General features: G+C 36.8%; 1 protein-coding gene across 18 annotated transcripts in view; it reads left to right on the top strand.

Moving 5' to 3' along the window:
* DLG1 (discs large MAGUK scaffold protein 1) overlaps positions 1 to 22659 on the top strand; it is a 151624-nt gene that overhangs the window by 85770 nt on the left and 43195 nt on the right. For 11 of the 18 annotated variants that reach the window (XM_071812535.1, XM_071812534.1, XM_065845091.2 and 8 more), the window contains 7 exons: positions 7104 to 7202; positions 10825 to 10878; positions 14409 to 14459; positions 15512 to 15636; positions 16918 to 17087; positions 17679 to 17815; positions 19874 to 20018. In XM_071812535.1, coding sequence (XP_071668636.1) covers positions 7104 to 7202; positions 10825 to 10878; positions 14409 to 14459; positions 15512 to 15636; positions 16918 to 17087; positions 17679 to 17815; positions 19874 to 20018 — 781 coding nt within the window. The remainder of the gene's footprint in view (positions 1 to 7103; positions 7203 to 10824; positions 10879 to 14408; positions 14460 to 15511; positions 15637 to 16917; positions 17088 to 17678; positions 17816 to 19873; positions 20019 to 22659) is intronic. The other 7 variants (XM_071812543.1, XM_071812542.1, XM_071812539.1 and 4 more) reach the window with 2 other exon arrangements.

Genomic DNA, 22659 nt, shown 5'->3' with positions numbered 1-22659 from the left:
GGTGTTATAGAATGTGGAAAGAAAATGATTCTTGAAGAAATAGTACTTGTAAAAGCTTACCGGCGCTTTAAGATAGCTGCAAGGAAGGGCGCACTGTACATTCGATGTAGTGATTTAAAGAAATGAAATATTGGTGATTCAACTTCGTGTTAGCAACAGACCATTCAGAGTTTTTTATATAACATGAATGCACAATCTGATCCTGAACCCTCTTTGGTTATAAAAAAATCACTTAGTGCTTGATATTAGAGTGAAGTAGTTCATGCTAGTGTGATTAATACAGTCTGCAGAGAACACTTGCAGGTTCAGGCTTTCTGCAGTCAAAGACAATCTGCCAGACCTGTGCAGCTATAGTTACACAACTGCTTTCTCTTGCTTTGAATTATACATTTATCCCACTGCTTTGCTAGGGATCTTTTCTTCTTCTGTCAGTGCACCTGCAAGGCGGGCTCTGCCTCACCTCACTCGTGTGGATGGAGTTGGGCAGAATGATCCCGGGACTCTGAAATACCTGGTTAATCTCTTTGGATATCATTCTTCTTGCCTTCTCTGCTGTGTTTTTTTTTTTTTTTTTTTTAGGTTTTTGTCAGTTTACACTATGGTTATCTTAGGTAACCCTTACTATGCTTTGATTATGTTTTCCTGTCCTCTTCCTGTGTTTTTTGACCAAGATGCTGTGTTCGCTTTCCGTACTTGCGTAACACTAAACTTCAATGTGCCCTCAGCTTTTCCAGTGGAGGTTAGCCAGGGCTGCACCGTGTGCCAGGGCGAGTTGGGTTTTCTTCCTGTACCTCCTGTTCCTTGGCTGTGTTTCAGTGCTTGGACTGTTGCTCTTGGAACTACAAGTGCCTTCAAGTTTTTGTTTTCTTTTAATTATTGATATCTTATTGATATAATCTCAGGGACCAAAGGTGTGAGGACTTCCAGAAAAAACCTTGTGCTCTTACCAGTTATCTGCTACATCATCTCCATTCTTTTGCCACTGAAGTCAGCACATCTGAAGGCACACTGGAGACATGTGAATTCCTTTGGCTCATCCTTTGCTCTGTGTCTTCCATTTTCTTATTTGGAGGAGAATATAGGAAACCAGACATCTGGGTTTCTGAGAATATGGTGTCCAGCATCTCTTCCCCTTGCCCTCACTTCTCACTCAGGATGCTTCAAAGCTGGTTTTATTTTTAATCAAGAGGCTACTTGGTCTATGTGTTTTCAACAAAGTTGATGGCTTCAGGAATAAGATGTTCCTTTTTTGAATCTGAAATATCACATATTTTGGGTTTTATTATGTATGCAAGAGAAAAACCTTATACCCAAACCCACTTGTTTTTTCCTTTCTGAATTTCAGTAATTAGACAATGTCATGCTGGGTAGAAAATAGAGAGTACTGACATGTAAGTAAAATGGGTAGTATGAATGCAGCCTGCTAAACTTCAAATGATCTTGTGAACATCTCTGGAAAAAAATGGTTGTTTGTGGTCTACCAGAGCAGCCAGTTGGCACAGTGTTGCCAAAGACGACACTGGTAGAGAGGCTTTGACAGAAGGCACAGCCTCCGTCCGCACGACCCTGCAGTCTGGGGAATGTGCCTTGGAGTTGCTCAGTATTGGTGCATCTGTGGACATTTCTCAAAGGAGATTTAATTGTGGTGTACTGATTTTGAACCGTTTACCTCTATGCACAACATACTTATCTTCCACTCTGCTTTTGCCCTTCAACGACAAAATCTGAAGACTTTTGGGTTGTCTAACACAGAACAAGCCAGGTGCGTCTACCTGTATGTATTAGTGGGGGATAGTCCTCCAGCTCCCAGATACTTAACAGGCAAAGAAAAACCCACCATACACATGTGCAAGTCTGTGACTGTATGACCACTGCGTTTCCACCTTGCTGTCACTGGCCAGAAACCTTTCTGTCTCTGCATTTATGAGTATTGCATTAATGGTATGTTATGTGGCTCTTGATTACATCCATTCTGGGTAGAAGATGAGACATGGCAGCTCCTGGTGATTAGAGGAGCATCTGTCAGTTCCTATTTATTTCTTAATATCCATGCTAGGAATAACTGGACATGTTTGTACATAGGTCTGTATTTCTAGGTTTCTGTTCTCCGTGTACAAATTACGCTGACTCATATTATTTAAATATTCAGATTTACTGTGAGGAAATGTACACTGGGAGGGAGAACAATCACGGTTTCATGCTATCAGCTGATGTAGTCTATTCATTTTATCCAAGTACAGTACGGCTGAGCTAATCAAGCTGTGTGTCCTATGGGATGGTGTCCTTCATTCTTATACCCAGGTGTTCAGATTACAGCATATTCCTCAAACAGACCCGTGGGGCAGGAAGCAGATGGTGTGTGTGGCTGGTCCAGAGCTGCGCAAATGCTGGTTGGGTGTTTGCTGTCAAAGGCTGCGTGACCGCTGACCGGAGCCTGGGAACAGAGCTGCCCGTGTTCATGTGGGCTCTGGGGAATTCGCTCTTGATCTTTACCTCTTTTTAGAGGTAAAGTCATTTAAAATTAGCTGGTAAAGTTAAATGTTCAACAGCATTATTAAATCAAACTAGCTCCTCATTGTGTGATTTTTCTTTGGGGTTGGTGAGGGGAGTGAGTAGGGGGTAGATAGGAATTGTTTTGGAGTTTTTTAATTTTGAAAATTGGGGCAAAAATGTAGTATAGATATCATGCATCCATAGCATTAAAGACCGAATGCATAAAGTAATAAAGAACTCCAGTTTGTTTACATGTCTTTTTATTTTTTTGGTTAGCTTTTAATTTAAACAATATGCACCTTAAAACTCTGGTCTTGCAGTGCTGCTGTATTTCATGGAAATGCAACTTGTCAAATTATTAAAACAAAGTAATTCTTGTTATGGTCTGAACAAATTTGTTTTCTTTGGAAATTTAATGTTGAAATCTTGTACAATGTGTCTGCCCATTCACAAGTCATAAACTTTTCATCTTAAGCTTCCTTAAATTCATTAGTTTTCAGCCCACATAAAGTGTTCAGAAAAGTACAGAAACTGGTATATATTAAAATTTTCTAGATGTAAACCTCGGAGAAGTTTTGACATAGTAAAAATACAACAAAGTTTAGTGATAGTTATTTTCTTTCTTCCATAAGCTTCTACTATAACCTTTCATAGCTTCTTTTTAATAAATAAAGTCAGATGACTTTTGCCATCTATTCAATAATTTGTTCATTGCATTGATTATTTATGCCCAGCAAATTGACTGTCGTGGGGTGGTTCAATGATGCTCTTTAAATAGAGCGAGAGAGCACACAACATGCAGTACTAACTCAGACAGCATTTAGTGTTTCTTACTATGACCATAAACCAGAAAACAATCATATTTTGAACTTTCTCAGGAAGGAATATTTTGGTTTATTTTGCCTCTATTTTTTTGGAAGAAGGACTATTTGTGTTGCTAGTTTCATGGGTACTCACTATCATCGCTACAAATACTGTGGTGCTACAGATGACGGTGAAGTGCAAACACTCAAGCTCACTGATTTAACAAGTAGCCCAAGAATGGAAATACGTCAAAATCTTCAAATGCAGGCGACACAGCCTCTTCGGCACCAGCAGCGGGCACTGAGCACTCATCCAGCTTTTAGTTCATCCACGTTGCCAGCATCTTCCAAACACAGAGGAAAATTTATAAACCTACGTGACAGTGTAAAAAAGAGTCCTACAAAAAGCACAGCAAAAGTAAAAGCTGCTAGTGGTTGGGTGTCTGATGGCTCATGTTCTAATTGTTCTTTAGAAAAGGTATGTAATGCACCAAGTACTTACAGATGTGCATTTTTGGTGCAAACTGTAGAAAGTATGTTACACTTTTTCTTTCTGTAGTTTTATCCCTGCTATTTCTAGAGACTTAACATTATTTAATTTTCTTTTGTATTTTGCTGTAGTAATAATTGAAATAGGGCTGGCAAAGAAATAATTCTGCTTGGTGTTTTCCCATTAAGATTGTCGCGCTGTACACAGTGCATGTTTTTTATAGTAATTTCTTGAGAGTGAGGAAAGTCTGATTTGCTTAATTTTTTTGTTCTCCGAAATATGTCTCTTAGTATTTGAGAAATAGCACATTATGGAGTTTGCTGGTTTAGCTGGTCTGCTTTGGGATGTGTATAATGCTCTGATAATTTCAGGTTGGTTGGTGTTTCCTCACAGGAGGAGTTACTGTGTGTGTTGGTTGAACATGAGAAGGTGGTCGTGTTCTTCCTTCTCACAACATCTTGACTTAGCGTTAGATTTGGAGGCACTCATTTTAACTGATCATTTAAAGGTATCTTCTTAGCGCTTTTAAAAACATACCACTTTAAATTATTTTTGTTTATAAATATGAGAAGCCCATCCTGCACTTTAAAAATAATTGAGATTTATTCTACTGTTGTAGCAGAATGGCTTTTCATCATAGGTGTTAGGACATTGATTTAGCCTGACAGACTGTTGAAGTGAGTTATTGTTTGCGTTGTGCATATCTCTGTGTAATAGTCTATCACACTTGTGTGCCATGGTTCATATATATATATTTTCGAGGTTTTTAATTGGCCTGTTGCTTTTTTGTAGTTTAAATAAGTTTATGTCCAGAATTATTAAATGCTGTAGCCAGAGACATATTTAGTTCTTTTGATGATAAACTGCTTTTTTTTGTTTTTTTTTGTTTCAGAATACTTTAGCCCAGTAATTTGGAGAATTCCTAAAAATTACAACTGTTTCTTGAAAATTCTTGGGAAGCAGAGCACTGAAAGCGATTCCCTGAGCTGCTGGAGCCTATCCAGCTGATCTCAGAGTTACCTGCATCGTATAATAATTTTCAGACTGATTACTTGCCATACGAAAATAAAATTAGCGTTCTTCTGTGGTAATGATGTTCCAGATGTTCTCGTTCTGATGGTTAGAAACGTTTTTATTTCTTGTATTGTCCTTCCTTGTGGTGGCCATGATGCCTACACCAGTTCTCTGTATTCCATGAAATGTGTAGGTGGAGACAGTCTTGTCTTGGTTTGGATCTGTGCATCCTTTGGTTGTCGGTGTCGTCAGCTCCTCTTCACCCACGTGGTAGTGGAGGAGAAAGGACAGGAATGTGCCCAGGACACTTGGAGGAGCAGGGAGCATCTTTTAAGAGTCAGTGGATACTAAACCACCAGCACAAAGGGAAAACGCAGTTACAGTACTAATAGCTTATGAGACTGGAACCTGAAAGAATTAAAGGACTTTGAACAATGGCACTTGAAAAATAATAAGGATAAAAATTGGAACTGGTTGAGAGGATTCTTGAACCACTTGGGAATAAGAATTCCAGAGAGACAAGGGAGTTAAGAATTGAGAAAAGGAAGGAAGCAGGAAAGTAAAGCTGCCTGGTGATGCAGAGGGGGCTGCAGATGGTTTGGCCCATAAGGAGAATCAGCTATGACTGTGTCAGTTATTTTGCTAAGCAAAGGTAGCGGAGTGCAGTCAATATCTAAGAATAACTTCAGTTTGTTTTTAACCTTCTCTTATTGCAGGATTTGTAACTGCAAAGCTGGAATTTTTTCTGACCTGTTGACAGCTTGTCAGCCTTAATGTTATGTTATATTTTGATATGTAATATGTGTATATCTGAAATTTTAGTTAACAGGTTTTTCTGTGTGTATACATGGTAAGCTGCTTACTTTAGAACAAAGCAAACTTGAAGGGATAACTTATTTTTGGCATATGTAACACTGTGATTGCTCAAACTATGTAATTTGATGTGGCCTCTGAAGGTTGCATTGTTCGTCCAGTAGCTGGAGGTTTGTTGCACTGAGCATTTCCTGCATCCTTTGCAAAATGCATATTATAATTTTTCTAGAACAATTTAGTTTCTCCCCCCTCCCCCTTTTTTAACACTTGAAAGGTTGTTCTGTTGTCCATAGATGTAAGGATGCTTAAATGATATTAATAATAATCTTTCAAAATACCAAATGTATCTTGTTCTTATGTCTTTCAATAACAGCAGTATTTTTCACCAGCTGTTCATTTTGGGTAGATTGAGCTGAAAAAAACCTGTAGAAATACCATATATACATCTAATAAGGGTTGCCACTTTTGGGCTATTTCAGTTTTAATATTTGCTTTTACTCTTGAATTTGGTGTATGCCATTGGTTTATATTGCTTTGTGTTTTAAAATATCTCAGAATTTTAAAGTGTGTTTCATACTTAATGTTGCGCATTTTTTATTCATCTTCAGGATTTAATATTTTCTTTTGTCATTATGCTTCATAATATTTAAAGATCACAAGAATGTCTTGGAACAACTAAGTTGCACGAGGTTTGATCTGCTGTTCAGCTTGTAATTTTGATTATAGTTGCCAGTAGTTCTACATTGCTGACAGCTTGTTGACAACCAGTATGTTAACATCTCAAAGTGATTTGAGTCAATGTTTTGCTAAAAATGCTATTTGTAATCTTGTTCCCGTGCAGCTTAAGTGTCAGTAGCTTTCCCAGTTAATATGTTAATGAAGATTCTTAAGACCAAAATTCTTCTAGTCTGAAGGTGCATAGTAAACCTGTATGAAGATCTGGGAGGCAGATTGAGTCTGTTGTAGGATCTTCCGCCCATTTGACTAAAAGATTGTATTTGATTTTTGCCCAGTTTAGAAACCTTATAGTACTTCTGATATTTTTTTCCCCTTTATTAAAAAGAAATATTACCTTTGTTCAGTGCTGTCAGCTTTAGCCACTGTTTCTTGCTTTTGCACACTGCGGTATGATGGTGAGGGGCTTCTGTTGTGAAGCTGTCCCACAGAAAGCCCCCCTGTCTGTCCACTGACATGGCCGGGTTCTCTGTTGGACCCCCAAGTCTTACTACTCTGTGCTGCAAGGTGAGTAACCTGGTGTAACCCCGGTGAATGTGTCTGACTGCCTTGGGTTCTCTGACCTGAGCATGTTGCTGGGGATGCGCTGTTGTGTGTGCTGAGCTTCAAGGTGCTTGGTTGTCTGCAGTTGTGGTTATAGTCTCCAAATCCATATGCTGTTTCAGAATTTAAGTTGTTAAATTTGAATCTTGTTTGTTTTTAAATTTATTTTTTCTGGTTTTCATTATTTTTGACATTTTGTTGGTGATTTTTAGCCCACAGAAGCTGTTCCTTCCTCTTCTCCCATTGTCCCTGTGATCCCTGTCCCACCAGTCCCTGCTGAGACCACTGTCATCCCATCCACCATACCGCAGGTTTTTATTCCTTTTTCTTTAATTTTGTCCAACTTTTATTTGTTCAGTTTATTTCATTGCTTTGTTTGAATTGATGTTGTGATACTCTCACACAGAGGTTTGAGATGAACTGTGAAATAACAATACTCGTTTCCTCCTTATTTTTGTTTGTTTTATTGCAGCTATTAGTCCACTTAAAATATCTGTATTTTCGTATGAAAGCATATCAGTAAGTTGTGAAATAGCTTAAGAAAAAAAAAGAATGGAAAGAAGCAATAGGATATTTTGTGCTCTTACATAATAATTTTAAAGCCAATTCACTGTTGAAGTGTTGTTGCTTGATTTATTTATTTACAGAAAAGTTTTGTATCATGTCATATACAAACAAGATATATACACACCTTCAAAAAGTGACTAATCTTTTCAGAAATTATTTGGTGACAGATATATTTTAACTTTAAAAGGAAATTAAGCTATCTAGAATATTACTGGGATGTTTTTTGTAGCATACATGTCAGTATTTTTTTTCTTAAGGTCTGCTTTCAAGCTACAGGGCTAGACTTGCAACAGGTGCTAATCTTTTCCTATCTCTGCTACACTGTTAAATTTTACTTAATCCAATAATTATCAAAAGTTTTTACAGTTGGCTGTTTTATAGTGCAAATTCTAGTGGATGTGTGTTTACACAAATCTGCCACCTGTTCTTTTCCCAAGACAGACCAGAGTTTTGATTAATTTCAGAACTATTTCCTCACTGTAGAGTGATTCTGCCCACATGAGGATTTGAGGCAGACAGAGCACTGTGACCAGTGGCCTTGTGCTGTCAGCCTTGGTGGATAAAGACAACCAAGGCTCCCGTAGCATTTACTTTCAGAGGGCTGCCAGTAGGCTAAACGTAACTTAAATTAAAATAATTACTGCTGTGTGTATTCACATTTTCTTTGCTGTGACAATGTTCATGTCTACTGATGATACTGGATCATGAACAGAAGAGCAAGAACTGAGTGGTCTGTGCCTGTCTTCGTGCCTGCAAACGTCTGCTGGAGTCGGCTATGGAATTGTGCATCAGACATGATGCTGAGCACTTCGTTAAAATCAACTTTGGATTTTTCAGATGCTTTTTCGTGCAATACATACATCTTTCTGTTTTGCCTGTTACATTGCACTTTAGGCAGGCCCTTATTCTGCTTGTAAACAAACTTGTTAAATGGCTTTTAAATATTTGAACAGGCCCTGGCACAGAAGCTTGAAAGTGTTAGGTAATTTGGAGCACTCTGGCATAACAAACTAAAATACCAAGTCTTCCTTCCAAAAACATTTGATGTTTTGACTTAGGTCTTGCCCTGTGTCTTTGCAGTGTCCAGGCATACCTTTGCCTTTGAAAGTTCTGGAACAAAGCTTTTCTCACTCCTGCTTGGAAGTACTGGTAAATTACTGTTTCTTGATGTAGAATTCAGATAAGAGCAGAAGAAGTGTTAGGAACAATCACTTATGGAAGGTGATTTGCACTGGTTGGCTAGTTCATGTCTCAAACATGCTGTTCACATAGAAGCCTCATCCACCAATAACAATTAGTTTTTAGCTAGTCTTCCTCTTTTTTTTTGTTTTCCTTTTTCAAGACATTAAATGAAAACACACAGGCTGTCAGCCTCAAGAAAAACATCAATGGGAAACCAGCTTTCTCTGACACTGATTTTTCTTTTACTGTACTAGGATATTACAGAATTCTGATATTAAATAAAATGTATTTCAAAATTGAGTGGAATGTGAGGAAAGTGGCTGAACTTTCAAAATTAACCCTGGTTCTGTTTTTTGTTTATAAATAGGAAATCTTTTCATTGGTGACATACAAATATAAAATAAATGTATAGATACTGATCTCTTTTTAGATCCAGTAGAGATCAGACTCCTGATGTCTCATATTCAGTTCGGTTTTTTTTAGTACAGTGTAACATTTTGTTTTATTTTTCTGAAAATCATTTTGATTGTAAACTCTTACAGGCATGGCTATACATATTTTAATTAATTTTTATTTTTAGTACAGGATCTTACTTTTAATTTAACCTTACTTTAATCGAACTTGTGCTTGCATAAAAATCAGAAATTGGAGTACGACTTAACGGCAGAAGCTGGTTGTGAGAGACAGTATTGTTTTGACAGCTTTTTGTCATGATACCGGTCAGTGGTACATGATTTCTGTGCTGTGTCCAGTTTGCCCCCACTGAGAGAGCGTCTGGATGACAAAGGTGTTGGCACCTTGACAAAGTCCAAAGTGTCATCCTTTGTGTTTCCTCTTTTTACAGACTACTGTCTTAATGTGCCACCCGATTTGAGTACTTAAAAATGATACAGGCCTAATTTCTGACACAGCAACCTGGTAGCACGTTGATGGCTCCTGTGTGGTGGTGCTAGGTTATTTATCTCAGTCTTCTGTAAGAAGCTTTTGAGTCACCGCTTACTTCCCAGTTTTTGGGAGCTTTTACAAATCATGAATTCTTCAGCAGTACGATGTTGTCATGGTAATGAAACTAAAATGCAGAATATGAGTAGGTTAGTGTAGTTGTCATGTTTTTGTAGGCCTTATCTTTCAACGTGTTTAATATGAACTTATATTGCAGCCTGTTAAACTGTCCCCTAATTTATTTACGCACACACATACACGCATAAAAGATGGGAGAAAAAAAAGATGGATTTTTGTACATTGAAACAGAAAGATAAAATTCATTTTGTGCCACTGAGTTTGTAGATACCTTTGAACTTGGTACATACAACAGTATTTGGGGTCTGGAATATATCTTCACACTTTTTTTTTCTTGTCTTAGAACAGGCTAGATACTACCTATTTTAAAGACAGATAATTGGTGGAAAAATAGGAAATCTACTTATTTGGAAGTATTTCAGATAAATGCCACCAGCCTGTATAGATTTTCTTTCATTTGAACACACACTTCTTGCAAAAAAAATTCTCAGTAACATCAGAGAATAAAAGCGTTTGCTTATTCTCCCAGTTCCCGGCTAGCAGGAATACTGTACTAGTTTGTTTTTCTGTGGCAATAATCTCCAACTGCTTATGGCTTGAGAACCCATTATAAGTTTCATCAGAAGGTACATGCTGTTATGGGGTAGGTGAATGCCTGCTGTGGATTGCTTTACAAGGCAGTTTTGTAAATCCTTTCTTCCATAAGTTTGCGTTTTGGTAAGTTTCCAGTTTGCAGTTCAAAGAGAGGGAAAGAAATAAAGTCATTTTGGTAGGAACAAAGAGGAATCAAATCCACCAAAATGTGGTTTTAAGTTATTAGCTGGTAGAACAACTTCTGAATGTTGTGTCACAAATTACAAGGGTAACTGGCATCATGTCAAATGTTGGCGTGATTTGGTGTTTCCTTTGAAAAGGTAATAAATGACTGAACTTGTATATGATACGCAAGCTCAGGGTTCTGGAAGAATGTGATTTTTTTTGTGTGTTGAAAGCACTTTGTTCAGAGTAGAAACAAGTGTTTCAGAAGGTGAATTTTTGAGATTCTCAAACTGATACTACTTTTTAACGGAACTCTGAGAAACACGGCAAATTAAATGTTTTATAATTATCATCGATATTATTTTCTCATATGCTGTATAAATTTTTTTTATTCTTTTGTTAAAGGCAAATCCCCCTCCAGTGCTGGTGAATACAGATTCTTTGGAGACTCCAACATACGTAAGCCTACACTTGCTTTCTGTTACAACTTTAGATCATGTTTTCTGTATATAGTTGTATAGGTCTGTTGTTACTAATTAATAAAGTCTGTTTCACCTGGTAGTGCATAATTTCCTCATCTGTCCTGGTGGTTCTTTGAAGTCTTTAAATAGCTGTTTCATGAAAAAAAAGAAATTGTAGGTTCCTGGTGGAGGGTTCTATGTGAGTACTGGTGTGTGACAGTGCAAAACACCATTGTTTGACACTGAACCTCTGGAACCTCAGAGAGCGATCTGTTTCTTCAACTGTGCAGGCAGATGCTTTAATATTTAATGTGCCATTTCCATTGCACTTCTCATAAAAACACTTCTTAGTGCACTAGCTGTACTTCAGATTTTAGCACTCCAAATGTACATAAAAATGTGTTTGTTCTGTTTGAAACATTAGGGTAATAAGTGTAGTTATGTGGAGGCTTAAATTTGTGTTTGGCAGCGTGTGTTTTGTGATAGGAATACCACTGGCAGATTGAGACTTCAGAGGCTTTGGAATGTACGTTAGTTTGAGATAGGTTTCAAGTCTGAATTTTCCTCCTGCATCTTCCTCCTATGGTTAGTTACATTTGCTTGTTGTTTTCCTGAACAGTGTTAAAGCCTGTGCTAGTCACTTGATGATGTGTTTATTCTAGGTACTGATATTAGCAAGTAAAGGCTAAATCTTGTGCTTGTCAAAAGCATTCATAACTTAATGTTGCTCCAAGGATCTGTAAGAGCACACTGCAGACAAAAGTGTGAATTAACAGTTTAAGCAAAAGACAAAAGCTTAGTGCAGTGACATAATTGGCTCAAAAGTGTGTCGCGAGTGTAATAATGATGCCTCTGGCTGAAGGATCCCGGCAGTAGCCTGCGGTTTGTGGCCCTTTCGTTGGTGTGATGCAGATACAGTTCAGAAAAACATACAGAAGGTGAGGTGTCTCCCTGCTCTCGAGAACTAAACCAAGAAGAAAATTAATAATAAATGTGTGTTAATGCTTCAGAAGGCCCCATCTGATACAGGCACGTGGAGGACAGTGGACAGTATAAATATAAAGAGCAAATAACATCAGAACAAACTGGCACTCAAAGTTATAAGCTGTCTAAATTACCAGCTTGCAGCAAATGTAAAACAAACAGGACTGTAACTATGTATAATCTAACCTGCTCTGTAAGTGTAGGAGGTTGAGTAAAGGAGTATCTTTCTCGGCTCCTAAGTAGCTAAGGGAATTGTTAAATGATAAGTAATGTAAAATCATACTTGTGAGGTAACTGCATCATGAATCTATAAAAACCTTGACTATTAGATCTTTTTCTATTGAAAAGACTAAAAAAAGAAGACAAAATATGACTCTAGAAAGTCATCAGGGAACAAATGATCAAGAACACAGCTCTTGTCTGAATCATAAAGCTACTGAGGAAGTTCTCCCTCTTAGAGCTCAAAACTGGGTTGGAAAAAAAAAAACCAAGAAGCATATTTTTTTGTTTTTTTGTAAAAGCCCAAGGAAATAAACACAAAATTCAAGTTAGTGACAAAGTTAACTTCAATAGAGTCAAAAGGCTCTAAATAAATTCTGCTCAATATTCACATTCAAAAGATATTGCTGTGGCATATTTACGGCATTTGTATACAACTCCCTTCATCCAGGGGAAGTCCGTGCGAATAAAGCTTGGCTTAGTGGTTCAAAAATTGCAAAAAGTAGAATATGGTAGTGATTTTTATCATTCCATGTGTCCTTGCTCCTGTCTCGGCTAGTGTTTGCTTTGTTAGAGAAAATGAATTCAGAGATAAATTAAAAAAAAGAGAGAGACCATAGAACTGAGATAAAGCAAAAGATAAAAATGATGGAGGTTCTTGCTTGCTGCTCTTTATCTAGATGATATTTTAAAATTGGATTATAGAGTTTCGTACATGGAAATAAACAAGAGACTGCTTAAATATATTAGGATTAGCTTTGTTCAGCATAATGGCAATGATTATCTGTGTTATTTATTTAAAAAAAAACTAAAGACCGCATACTGATCAGTCATCATGAGCCATTTCCCAGGTACTGTAATAGTAGCCGAGTGGTTCGGTTAGCACATGTTGTCATTGTTGTAGGTAATGGCTCAAGGACTATGCTAACACAAGAACTCCTTGATCACAGGGGCTTCCTTTGTGTTGGTGTAGTAATAGATACAGTTTCATGTATTCAGAAGGTCAAGACCTCTTCCCTTTATGGTGGAGAAATATCATGTGTTAAAACTACGGTATCTTTTCCACTGAAGAAACTAAGGTCATATCAGTTTTGAGATACTGTACAAAGAAGATGATAATAATTCTTATGTCTGGAATGAACACGACTTCTGTTGTGTTATGGGGAGATATAATTAGAGATTCAAGAAAAACTGTAGGTAAATGAGCTTGATATTAGACAACCTGTGAAATTGTGGCCTCTCCAGCTTTTGAAGCTTTTAAATACATTAAATAAACACATGAGGAACAATGTAGATGTGGTCTTAATTTTGTTTGGGGTGAATTGAAGTCCATTTTAAAATTACCTGCTAGAAAACTGTACAGATTTTCGAATGCTTTCGTCTATGCATGTATTTTGTACCTTTGTAAAATCTTGAATAGTATGTTAAGAATAGACAAGGTGCATTGTAAAATAGTACTATATGTGTTATTTCTTAAGTATTTAATCCTAAAAGGCTTGAAATAGGGAATTGCCTATAGCTGCATGTTGTAAATGCTGACATAGGTATCTGTGAAGGAAAGAATTTGAGTTCCAAGATACCTTAGTAAATGAAAAAAAGCTTAATGTTACTTTTATATTAGATGTGGTTACAAATTTGATATTTAATTGTTTTTGCTTAATTTAATATTTGTTTCTTCTGTTCTTTGATTCTGTCCTGGTTCTGTAGGCAGCAAAGAACGTGGGTGTCCTTTCTAACTTGACAACGACGAGGCCTACTTCTAATATTTGGGGTTTTCATCTAGATTTATAAAATAATCTTTTAAACTCTTCTTCTCCTTTTGGTCTTGTTTTAAATTACTGATGTTTAGCATGTATGTAACATGATAATTAATAATATAACCAATTGTTAAATATTGCTTTGGAAGGGTCTTAACCATTTCTAGTGAGAAATGGTATAAAGCCTCAGTCTTTGATTTTTCTCTGCTCTGTGAGGAAGAACAGTTTGAAAATACTGCTCTGTTCCTCTATATGATTTCTTTATACCATGACCCCTTCTTTTCTTGGTTTCAACTTGCCATATGGCCTGAGAAACATCTGAGGATCTCAAGCATTTTTTTCCTTCTGGCAATCAGAAGCAGAGGGTCTGTGTAGGACAGTCTGCTCTCTGAAATCTTTGCTTTTAAACTCCTACAACAAGAGTGTGGTTCAAGTACAGAGATGTCCCTTCTGAGCTCAGTGGTCAGTGGGAATCAGCTGAGATTTGATGGGAGTGAACCCCAGCCGAGTAACCTGTGTCACGTCAAGTGTCAAATCCCCTGGAAGTCTCACTTTTCTTTCTTTATAGGTCAATGGCACGGATGCAGATTATGAGTATGAAGAGATTACTCTTGAAAGGGTAACATGATAAATGTCTTTCTGTACTCATGTTAGATGATATTTATGATGCTTTAATATGAAAAATTAACCTCTTGGTACTGCTAAATGGCAATCCAAAACAATACTTACTGTGCTTTTAGTGTGTGGTTGTTGTTGTTGGTTGTTGTTGTTGTTTGTTTGTTTTTTAATTTAAAGTAGATTATACAGCATAAAGGAAAAAAAAAATACACACAGTTTCTGGAGCAGGAATAGAAGTTTTTATTAGTATCCTGACCCTTAAGAGTAAAATGGGGGAAGGATCTCCCTGAGACATACTGCAGTTAGTGTTATTATCTAGACTTCTAGAGAGTAAAACCACAAATTGTGATTTCATTTCCTATATTTAATTTATGTTAGACTTTTATTTATACCATCAAGTTTTACATTGAGATTCAGGCTTCCAGTTGAGATTAGAAGCAAAAGTTTGTCATATGCATGGCTTTTTTAGGTTTACAATGTAGAGATCTATCTTGGTTCTCTTTTTTTTTTTTAGATGCACGTTAATGAAAAACAGTCCAGGAGTGGTAGTGTTTGATACGTGTGCAGTTGTGCTGGTTACTGAGAGGGTGAAGAGGTCATGCAGTTGATAGGAAGGGCAGGCAACCTTTGAAGAGAAAATGTCACAGTCTCTGCATTTGTGAGGACGTGTTACAGACCTGACACAAGTTACTGAGGGGCTTCTCTGGGAAAAATAATTTGTCACTAATAATTTGATAAGGAGCAAATATTTGTATGAATACTCTCAGAAGATCTATCTGACTAGAGAGGGAAGTTTTAATCTAGTTTATCAAGTTCATTTGGAGAAAGCTGTGTGGTTGGAACTGTATCTCTTACACAATGACTTATGTCCTATGAAAATAAGTTATAGTTTAAGCAGTATGCTACATATAATCATACATAAAGTGTCTTAAGTTTTTTATCGGTGAAAATTATATAGATTGAATCAAATGATGATCTATGATTCTATGAAATAGAAATTGTAAAATGTCTTTGCAAAATAAATGTGTAATTTTTTTTCTCCTGTGCCTTTAGGGAAATTCAGGACTTGGCTTTAGCATTGCAGGTGGTACAGACAACCCACATATTGGGGATGATTCAAGTATTTTCATTACAAAAATTATAGCTGGGGGTGCAGCTGCACAGGATGGGAGATTACGGTACGTTGACTTTCTCTGCTGGGTTGCTAAATGTTTACTTTTTTTATTTTCAAAAAGTGCATGGAACACTTTGTTACTTTTTAGTAGTTTCATCATGCTACATTATATTTTAAATAAGTTTTTCTTGCAGAAGTATGTTGTTTAATAATGAAACATGCTTGAGTGGACTGATTTTGGACTGTCCCACTCCCCCCTCCCCAAATTTGCAGTTAAGTGAAATCAATTGACCTTTATCTTTTCTGTTCAGTGATGCAAATTGGTTGTGCTGCATGTTCTATAGTCCTTAATTTAATATACAAAGGATAAACTTATACAGATAAGATAGGTAACTCTTGCTACGCATCTTCAAAATCCGTATTTTATGTTTAAATTAACAGGGTACTCCTTCTCCAGTATACCAAATTCTCTTATTTAGTTGTGGACTGATAATTCTGTTTAACTCCTAATGGGGAAATGTTGGCAGATTACCAGATGGTAGCAAGTGATATTTGTAACTTCCTTTGAAGGGTACTGTTGGAAGTTAATAAAAAATGGCACTATTAAATTATTTTTCTAATCCAGAACAGTCTTTAAGTTTACTCCTGTATCACTGTGTGGAAAGAAACCACATCTGATTGTAGGGCCGGCTGGTTGTTCTCTCGTGTTACCAGGGTCTTGCCATATCACTTTTGGTGCAAATGCCCGATGCTTTGTTGTTTTTAGTCCTAAGAAGCTTATTTCAAGGCTTCTTTTTAATTGTTGGCCATTGTCAGAGGTACACCTGGCAGCTGATGGTGACAGGTGGGTCAGGCCTTGTACTGACTGTAACAGGAGCTCAGGGTTACTACAGCAACATGTTAGATGGAGTGGAAGGGCGGCGCTTAAACAGCTTGTGAGAAGCAGGAATGGAAGTTGACTTGTTCATATCATGGCTTAAAACTAGTGTGTTCTCACTGTGTGCCTCCTAGATGCTGAATTTTAAAATTCTTCGTTATAGCCTTAGACAAAAGGTAGGTTATACCATGCTCTGTTCAAAATATCGTTTAAATGAAACACATACAAGATGGTGTCCTCTTTAGCTGAGAACAAAATATTCCCTTTAAATGTTTTTAGTGATCCTCGTTTTCTTTTTTAAGGACTAACAATTAATTTTAGAGCATTGTCTTGAATCAATATAATTTTGAAGCAAAATCATTTTATCTTGACGTGTTAACATGTATATTAGTGTATTGTAGATAAAATATTAGTTTCCTGGTGTTCTGCTATAACACAAGAGCTGATGATGAATGTTGCTGTCTCTAGGGTTAACGATTGTATTCTACGAGTAAATGAGGTGGATGTTCGTGATGTGACACACAGCAAAGCAGTTGAAGCATTGAAAGAAGCGGGATCAATTGTACGATTGTATGTCAAAAGAAGAAAACCAGTCACAGAAAAAATAGTGGAAATCAAACTTGTGAAAGGCCCTAAAGGTACGTAGGAGTGTACAGCTGCTGTTTCGCAATAAGGTTAGAGTTGATGATAGATTTCTGCATTTATTTTTCAAACTAAATTAGTACCTTGTGTGTGAAATTCTAGGAAATGCAAAATCATGAAAAATAAGATAAAGGCATCTCAAATGCCTCTGAATTTTCATCCAAGTGTCTTGAAACCGTTCTTGTAGAATGCATTTTTTTTTTCAAATGGTAAAAATGTGTTTCTGATAGTGTTTAGTAATTTTTAAGAACATGAAAAATGGGAGTAAAATATTTGATTGAATTACCTAGAAAGAATCTTTGAGAGATTAAGAGACATTTAGAGAAAGTGTTATTTTGTTTCTGTATGGGTAAATGTTGGAAAATGGTGCTTTAAATAAGTGGTGATGCAGTAGCTGTGCTGTGTCCATTTTTCACAAGGCATTAAGTAAATGATTTAGCTTTTGATTTTCAGAAGTTCTGTTATGTCTTTTCCAGCCTAATATTTTTATGTGTGTATGTTTGATACAATGGCATTATTATTTATAGATAATTTGAATCTAATTAATTCTAGGAGATTTCTTGAGTAATGACTTTATCTTCAAGCAGGTCTTGGTTTCAGTATTGCTGGTGGTGTAGGAAACCAGCATATACCTGGAGACAACAGCATCTATGTAACCAAAATCATTGAAGGTGGGGCAGCACATAAAGATGGCAAACTGCAGATTGGAGACAAACTTTTAGCTGTAAGTAAGAGCGGCACCTATTGTTGGTCATTCACTTTTAGGCCTAGTAAGTGCATTATTGACTTGGTGGTGAACCTGCCTTCCGGTGGACTGTTATTTCATAGAAATCAGTAAAAAAATTAATACGGCCAGGAAATCAATCATAAACATTAAATCTGCAGTGTTCAACATCATCTCATCAGGAAATCTGGAATCTGTTCCTTGGCCCAGTGTTTCTGCAAAACCTCTATTAATCAGCGTGTTTATTTCTAATGCCTGCTAATATTTTCTGGAATGTGAGTGATGGGATAGTAAACCAGGATACAGTCAAAAAAGATGAATGGAAAGGAAGTCATGTACTGGTGGCTGGCCAGCCTATAGCAAAACTGCTGCTTATATGGGATTTCAGTGTTTGTAATGCTTTTGGATTTTTTTAACCTTAAAATACCTCAGAGATGGATTTGCTATGCACAAAGTAAAAAATAACTTTCAACTATCTTAAATATTAAATTTACAATTAGCTGCCCCATAGGTACCTTTGTGTTCCTTGCAAATTCACAAACTCAAAAATCCAGCTGTTTGATGATAATGCTGTTAATATTTGATGGTTTTAAGTTTTAAAATCTGCATCATAGGAGGTGTTTTGATTGTAGGACTTGCCCACTGTATAAGGGCACTGGGAAGCTTCCTTTTAATGGCAAACTGCTTTCCAGTGTTATAATTTGTCACCTGTAGGAGGAAATTTCATGATAACTTGCTTATATCATAAAATATGTGAGAGGTTTTAAGGAATTTGTTAGAAATATCAAACTTCTGTGACAGATTACAAAAAATTGCCTGACAAAAGTAAATAAGGTGGCTATGGATTAATATCAAATACTGTTTCAGGGATGCAAGGAGCATATGCTACTGGATCTAGTAAATACAGTGTCCTAACTTATTGTGGCTGAATCATTCCTTCAGTTCATCCAGTTAGAATTTTAATCTGTAATGTATTCTGATTAGTTGAATTTCACTTAGTCAAAACTTCAGTCGCTGAGGCAGAGATGAGCTCCCATGTTTTGCAGCATATATGTTTCTGTCTGTGTGTTTGGGTTGTACTGCACTCACCAATGCACTCCACAATGACTTGTCAGTCATTAGGAGTGGCAGAAATCTAAATCAGTTTTTAAAAAAATGCAAACAAACACCAATAAGAGACTTTTAGAAAACTTTTAGAAAATATAGATAGAAATAATATATGTAAGTGGTAGAGTTGTTCCCCTGCGACTGGCAATTGACAAGGCCCAGTTGTTTTTACACAGGATATAAAGTTTTGTAATCAAACTGAGGAAGGTGTCTTTGGTCCCTGGAGTTCAGTGCAATACAAGCCTTGTTTTCCATGTTGTCTGGAATTATCTGGAGAAGTTACTTTACACTTCAAAATATGGAAGAGAGGGCAAACAACTCAATTTACTGAAGCTTTAGATGAGATACAAATTGTTAAAGGATTTTTAATTTCCTTTTTAAACTGAAGTGCCAGTGTTTCACCTGAATAGCAATACTTTTAAAAATCTACCCATAAAGATAAACAGGTTCCTGTTAATTGGCATGTAAATCAGTCACTTCAGGATCTTTTCCAGTTTTGACCCCTACTTTGACCTCTTACAAGAATATGTTGTCCCATTGTAATGTCTAGAACTTCATTATGTCATGATAAGATCATGTAGGATTTATTCTTCCTAGAATAAAATTTCTTCTGTTTAATCCTTGCAATAACAGATTATGTCAGTGCTGTGACTGTGCAAGCTTGTGGCATTTTGAGTGTCATTTGTGCCATTAGTTTTCCAGTCACGTGTGCCTTCTTTAGAATGTTACAGTCAAGAGAGTTTATAATAATCTTTTGAGGAAAGAGTTGTCTGTCTTCTGTTTCACAGCACTACAAAGCATCTCTTGTATAACTTTTCAATAACCAATTATATCTGTGGCACATGAAGCCCAATAAAGACTCTCAAAGCCCAAGTTCTCCAACAGCTTTCAGTGAGTGCCCGATGAAAATGCACATTTTTCTGTGTTGAGAATTTATTTTTTTCTCTTTAGGTGAACAGCGTTTGCTTAGAAGAAGTTACTCATGAAGAAGCAGTGACTGCCTTAAAAAACACATCGGACTTTGTTTATCTGAAAGTTGCGAAACCCACCAGCATGTTCATGAATGACAGTTATGTTCCTCCTGACATCACAAACTGTAAGTTCAGCTTATCTTTGTGATTTAATTATTTTTTCCTTTAAGGCATTAATATACCTCATTTTTAGTATTTTTAACAACTTCAAGCTTTTAGAAATTATGTAGAGTGAAAATCTGATATAAGAAAGTTGATTAATTGGAAAACTATGTGCTGAACAGAATACTGTCCCATAGCTTGTGTACTGGCAAGACAGCAGCAGTGGGGCACTTTATTGTTTCTGTGACTGATGTGGCCTTGTCCAAGTGCCTTGCTGTTTCTGGTGAGTGCAGAGAGAATGGCTTCCTTTGTTCTCCCGGGGACTGTGGAGAATTACAGACAATGCACTGCATAGATGTTCAGTATCCTGTGAACTAAGCAAAAGAAAATGCTGTTTCAGGTAAAGGTTAGTGAAGTTCTGATTTATTTTTTTTCTGTTTTTCTGCTTTTTTGTGAGCTGTACATATTTAAATAAACAGGACTGGGAGGAGCATGGAGGTCTTGACCTCTGATACCTGTCTGCGAATGTATTGCAGAATTCTCTGTTAACTTACTTGAAATCTTCAGGTTTGACATAACTGTTGATAATTCAAGTGGAAGACCACTGAATGCTATATTGAAAAGAGTTAAAAGAATTTTTTGTTGACATAAGGGTACTAGTTACAGAAGACTTTTTGAAGTCAGATGTCTGAATCCAGAAGGTTCAGGGTTGAACTACAATATAAAGGACAAGCTGAATTGAATGTACTGTTTCTTCAAGAGGGATATTACCGTTTAGTGTTCGGAAAAAGAGATGAGGATGATGTAACTGTCTTTCAAAGACTGAATAGCTGGACTTTCTGGATAACCAGTTTTACTCATCTTGTCACATGAAATGGTTCTGGGGGAGGTTTTTTTAGGGGTTTTTATTTCTATTTCCTGCAGTCAGATAGGAGTAATTAATATGTAGCACTGATCTGTTCAGATACTATTTCATATGGACAAAGAAACGTTTTTGGACATAGAAGACTGTCTGTAGACTTAAAAAGTTAAGAACAGAGGTACCAAATTCAGAATTTTTGTCTTTAAGACTTTCTGGAACTGATCTAGTTTAGTTACAGGGCTAAGGATACTGGGAAACTGCAGGTAACATGGAAATAACAGGAAATCTTCAATTTTCTTTCTGTGTAGAACTGGGTTATGTCAGGTGGGGGTGGATTTGGAAATGGAATCTCTCCTTAAGAGTCTTAGACTTTTCCTGTCAAAGCAAGTTCGTTTTATGCATAGTATTTTCTGTTCATCCAAAACACAGGTCCTTTATCACTTACATCAGTAATAATACTTACTTGGAAACAGAAGCTTAGACCTGATTGAGGATTCAGAAAGCGATGGCTTACCTTTTATTTCTGTCATGTTCCTCATGAATCTTCTTCAGGTATAATCTCCAGCTCAAATAGTTTTAGGAAAGCACAGACATGTTTCTTGCAGGAACTCTGTAGAGAGCCTGGAAGAATAAACTGTTCTATTGCTTGATAGCGGAGTTCTAGTTACATGGTAAAAGGATATAAAATTAAAAATATTAGCATATATGGTAGTATCAGATGGTATGTACATTTCTGAGTATGATGCAGTTAAAAGCTTTAAGAACCTTAAAAAAAGTTACACAAAAAGCACTGTAAGTCAACAAACATGCTCTTCTCATCCTTGGAGGGAGCAGGAGGGGAAAGGTGCAATGAGTGTGTCTGTGTGTGTGTGTCTGTGTGTGTGTGTGTGTCTGTGTTAAAGATGCTCCAAAAAATGTTTTTTAAAGTCATGTGTCTTAAACAGCTCCTAATTATCAGGGAATTCTCAAAATGAATGCTTTTGTTGATCATTTGGTTTTAGCAAAAGCAGCGTTCTCTTTGCTCTAGACCTCATAAAGCTGACTTGAGGAAGCTGTTTTTGTCTGTGGTGTGGAAGGGGACAGGCTTCCTCTGGTACCCAGATTCTGATTTTTGATGAAACCACTTGTGAATTCAGAGTTGCTATTTCCAAAAGTTCTCCACAATCCCAGACTAGAGCATGCGATGCTCTGAGGGCTAGTGCGGCTGGATAACACAAGTACTTTATCAGCTGATGCTTTGAAACTACGTGAGCTGTTAGCAGTGGATTTTAATGTGTGCTGAAGCACATTCTAGAAAACACACAGAGCTTTAATACGGTGACTAAGCTGTAAAGAATAAGTAATCTGTCTAGTCAGATAGGATCCCAGATGCTGTATGCCAGACACTAAGGTACTATAGGTGGTTCTCTGGCTCAGTAGCTCTTTTATGGGACTATTGATCAGGGTTAGACAGTGTTGATGTGATACATGCTCCTTTTCATGTATGGGATTTACTGCACACAGGTTTAGTAGAAATTTAGAATAATACAGAATCAATCCAGTGCAGGTTGAGTGGTTTGAAAGCTGGCTATTTAGCAAATCTATCATGTAAAAATGCTTGTGATGAAGTTTATGTATGATCCAAATGTTCTGACAGTGGTTTAAAAAGAAAAACAAAGCCGCATAATATACAGGTCACTTCTGCATTCTGTGTCTTGTCTATTCAGTTAAAAAGCTTTGATTTTAGTGTAAACCTTCAAAGGTCAGGCACTGCATCAGATACAGCAGGTGAATAAGAGTGAGGTGAGTCCATCAGCTTTAAT

Source organism: Patagioenas fasciata, chromosome 9 (assembly GCF_037038585.1).
Source record: "Patagioenas fasciata isolate bPatFas1 chromosome 9, bPatFas1.hap1, whole genome shotgun sequence".
Lineage (NCBI taxonomy): Eukaryota > Metazoa > Chordata > Aves > Columbiformes > Columbidae > Patagioenas > Patagioenas fasciata.
This window is presented reverse-complemented; position numbering and strand designations above follow the sequence as displayed.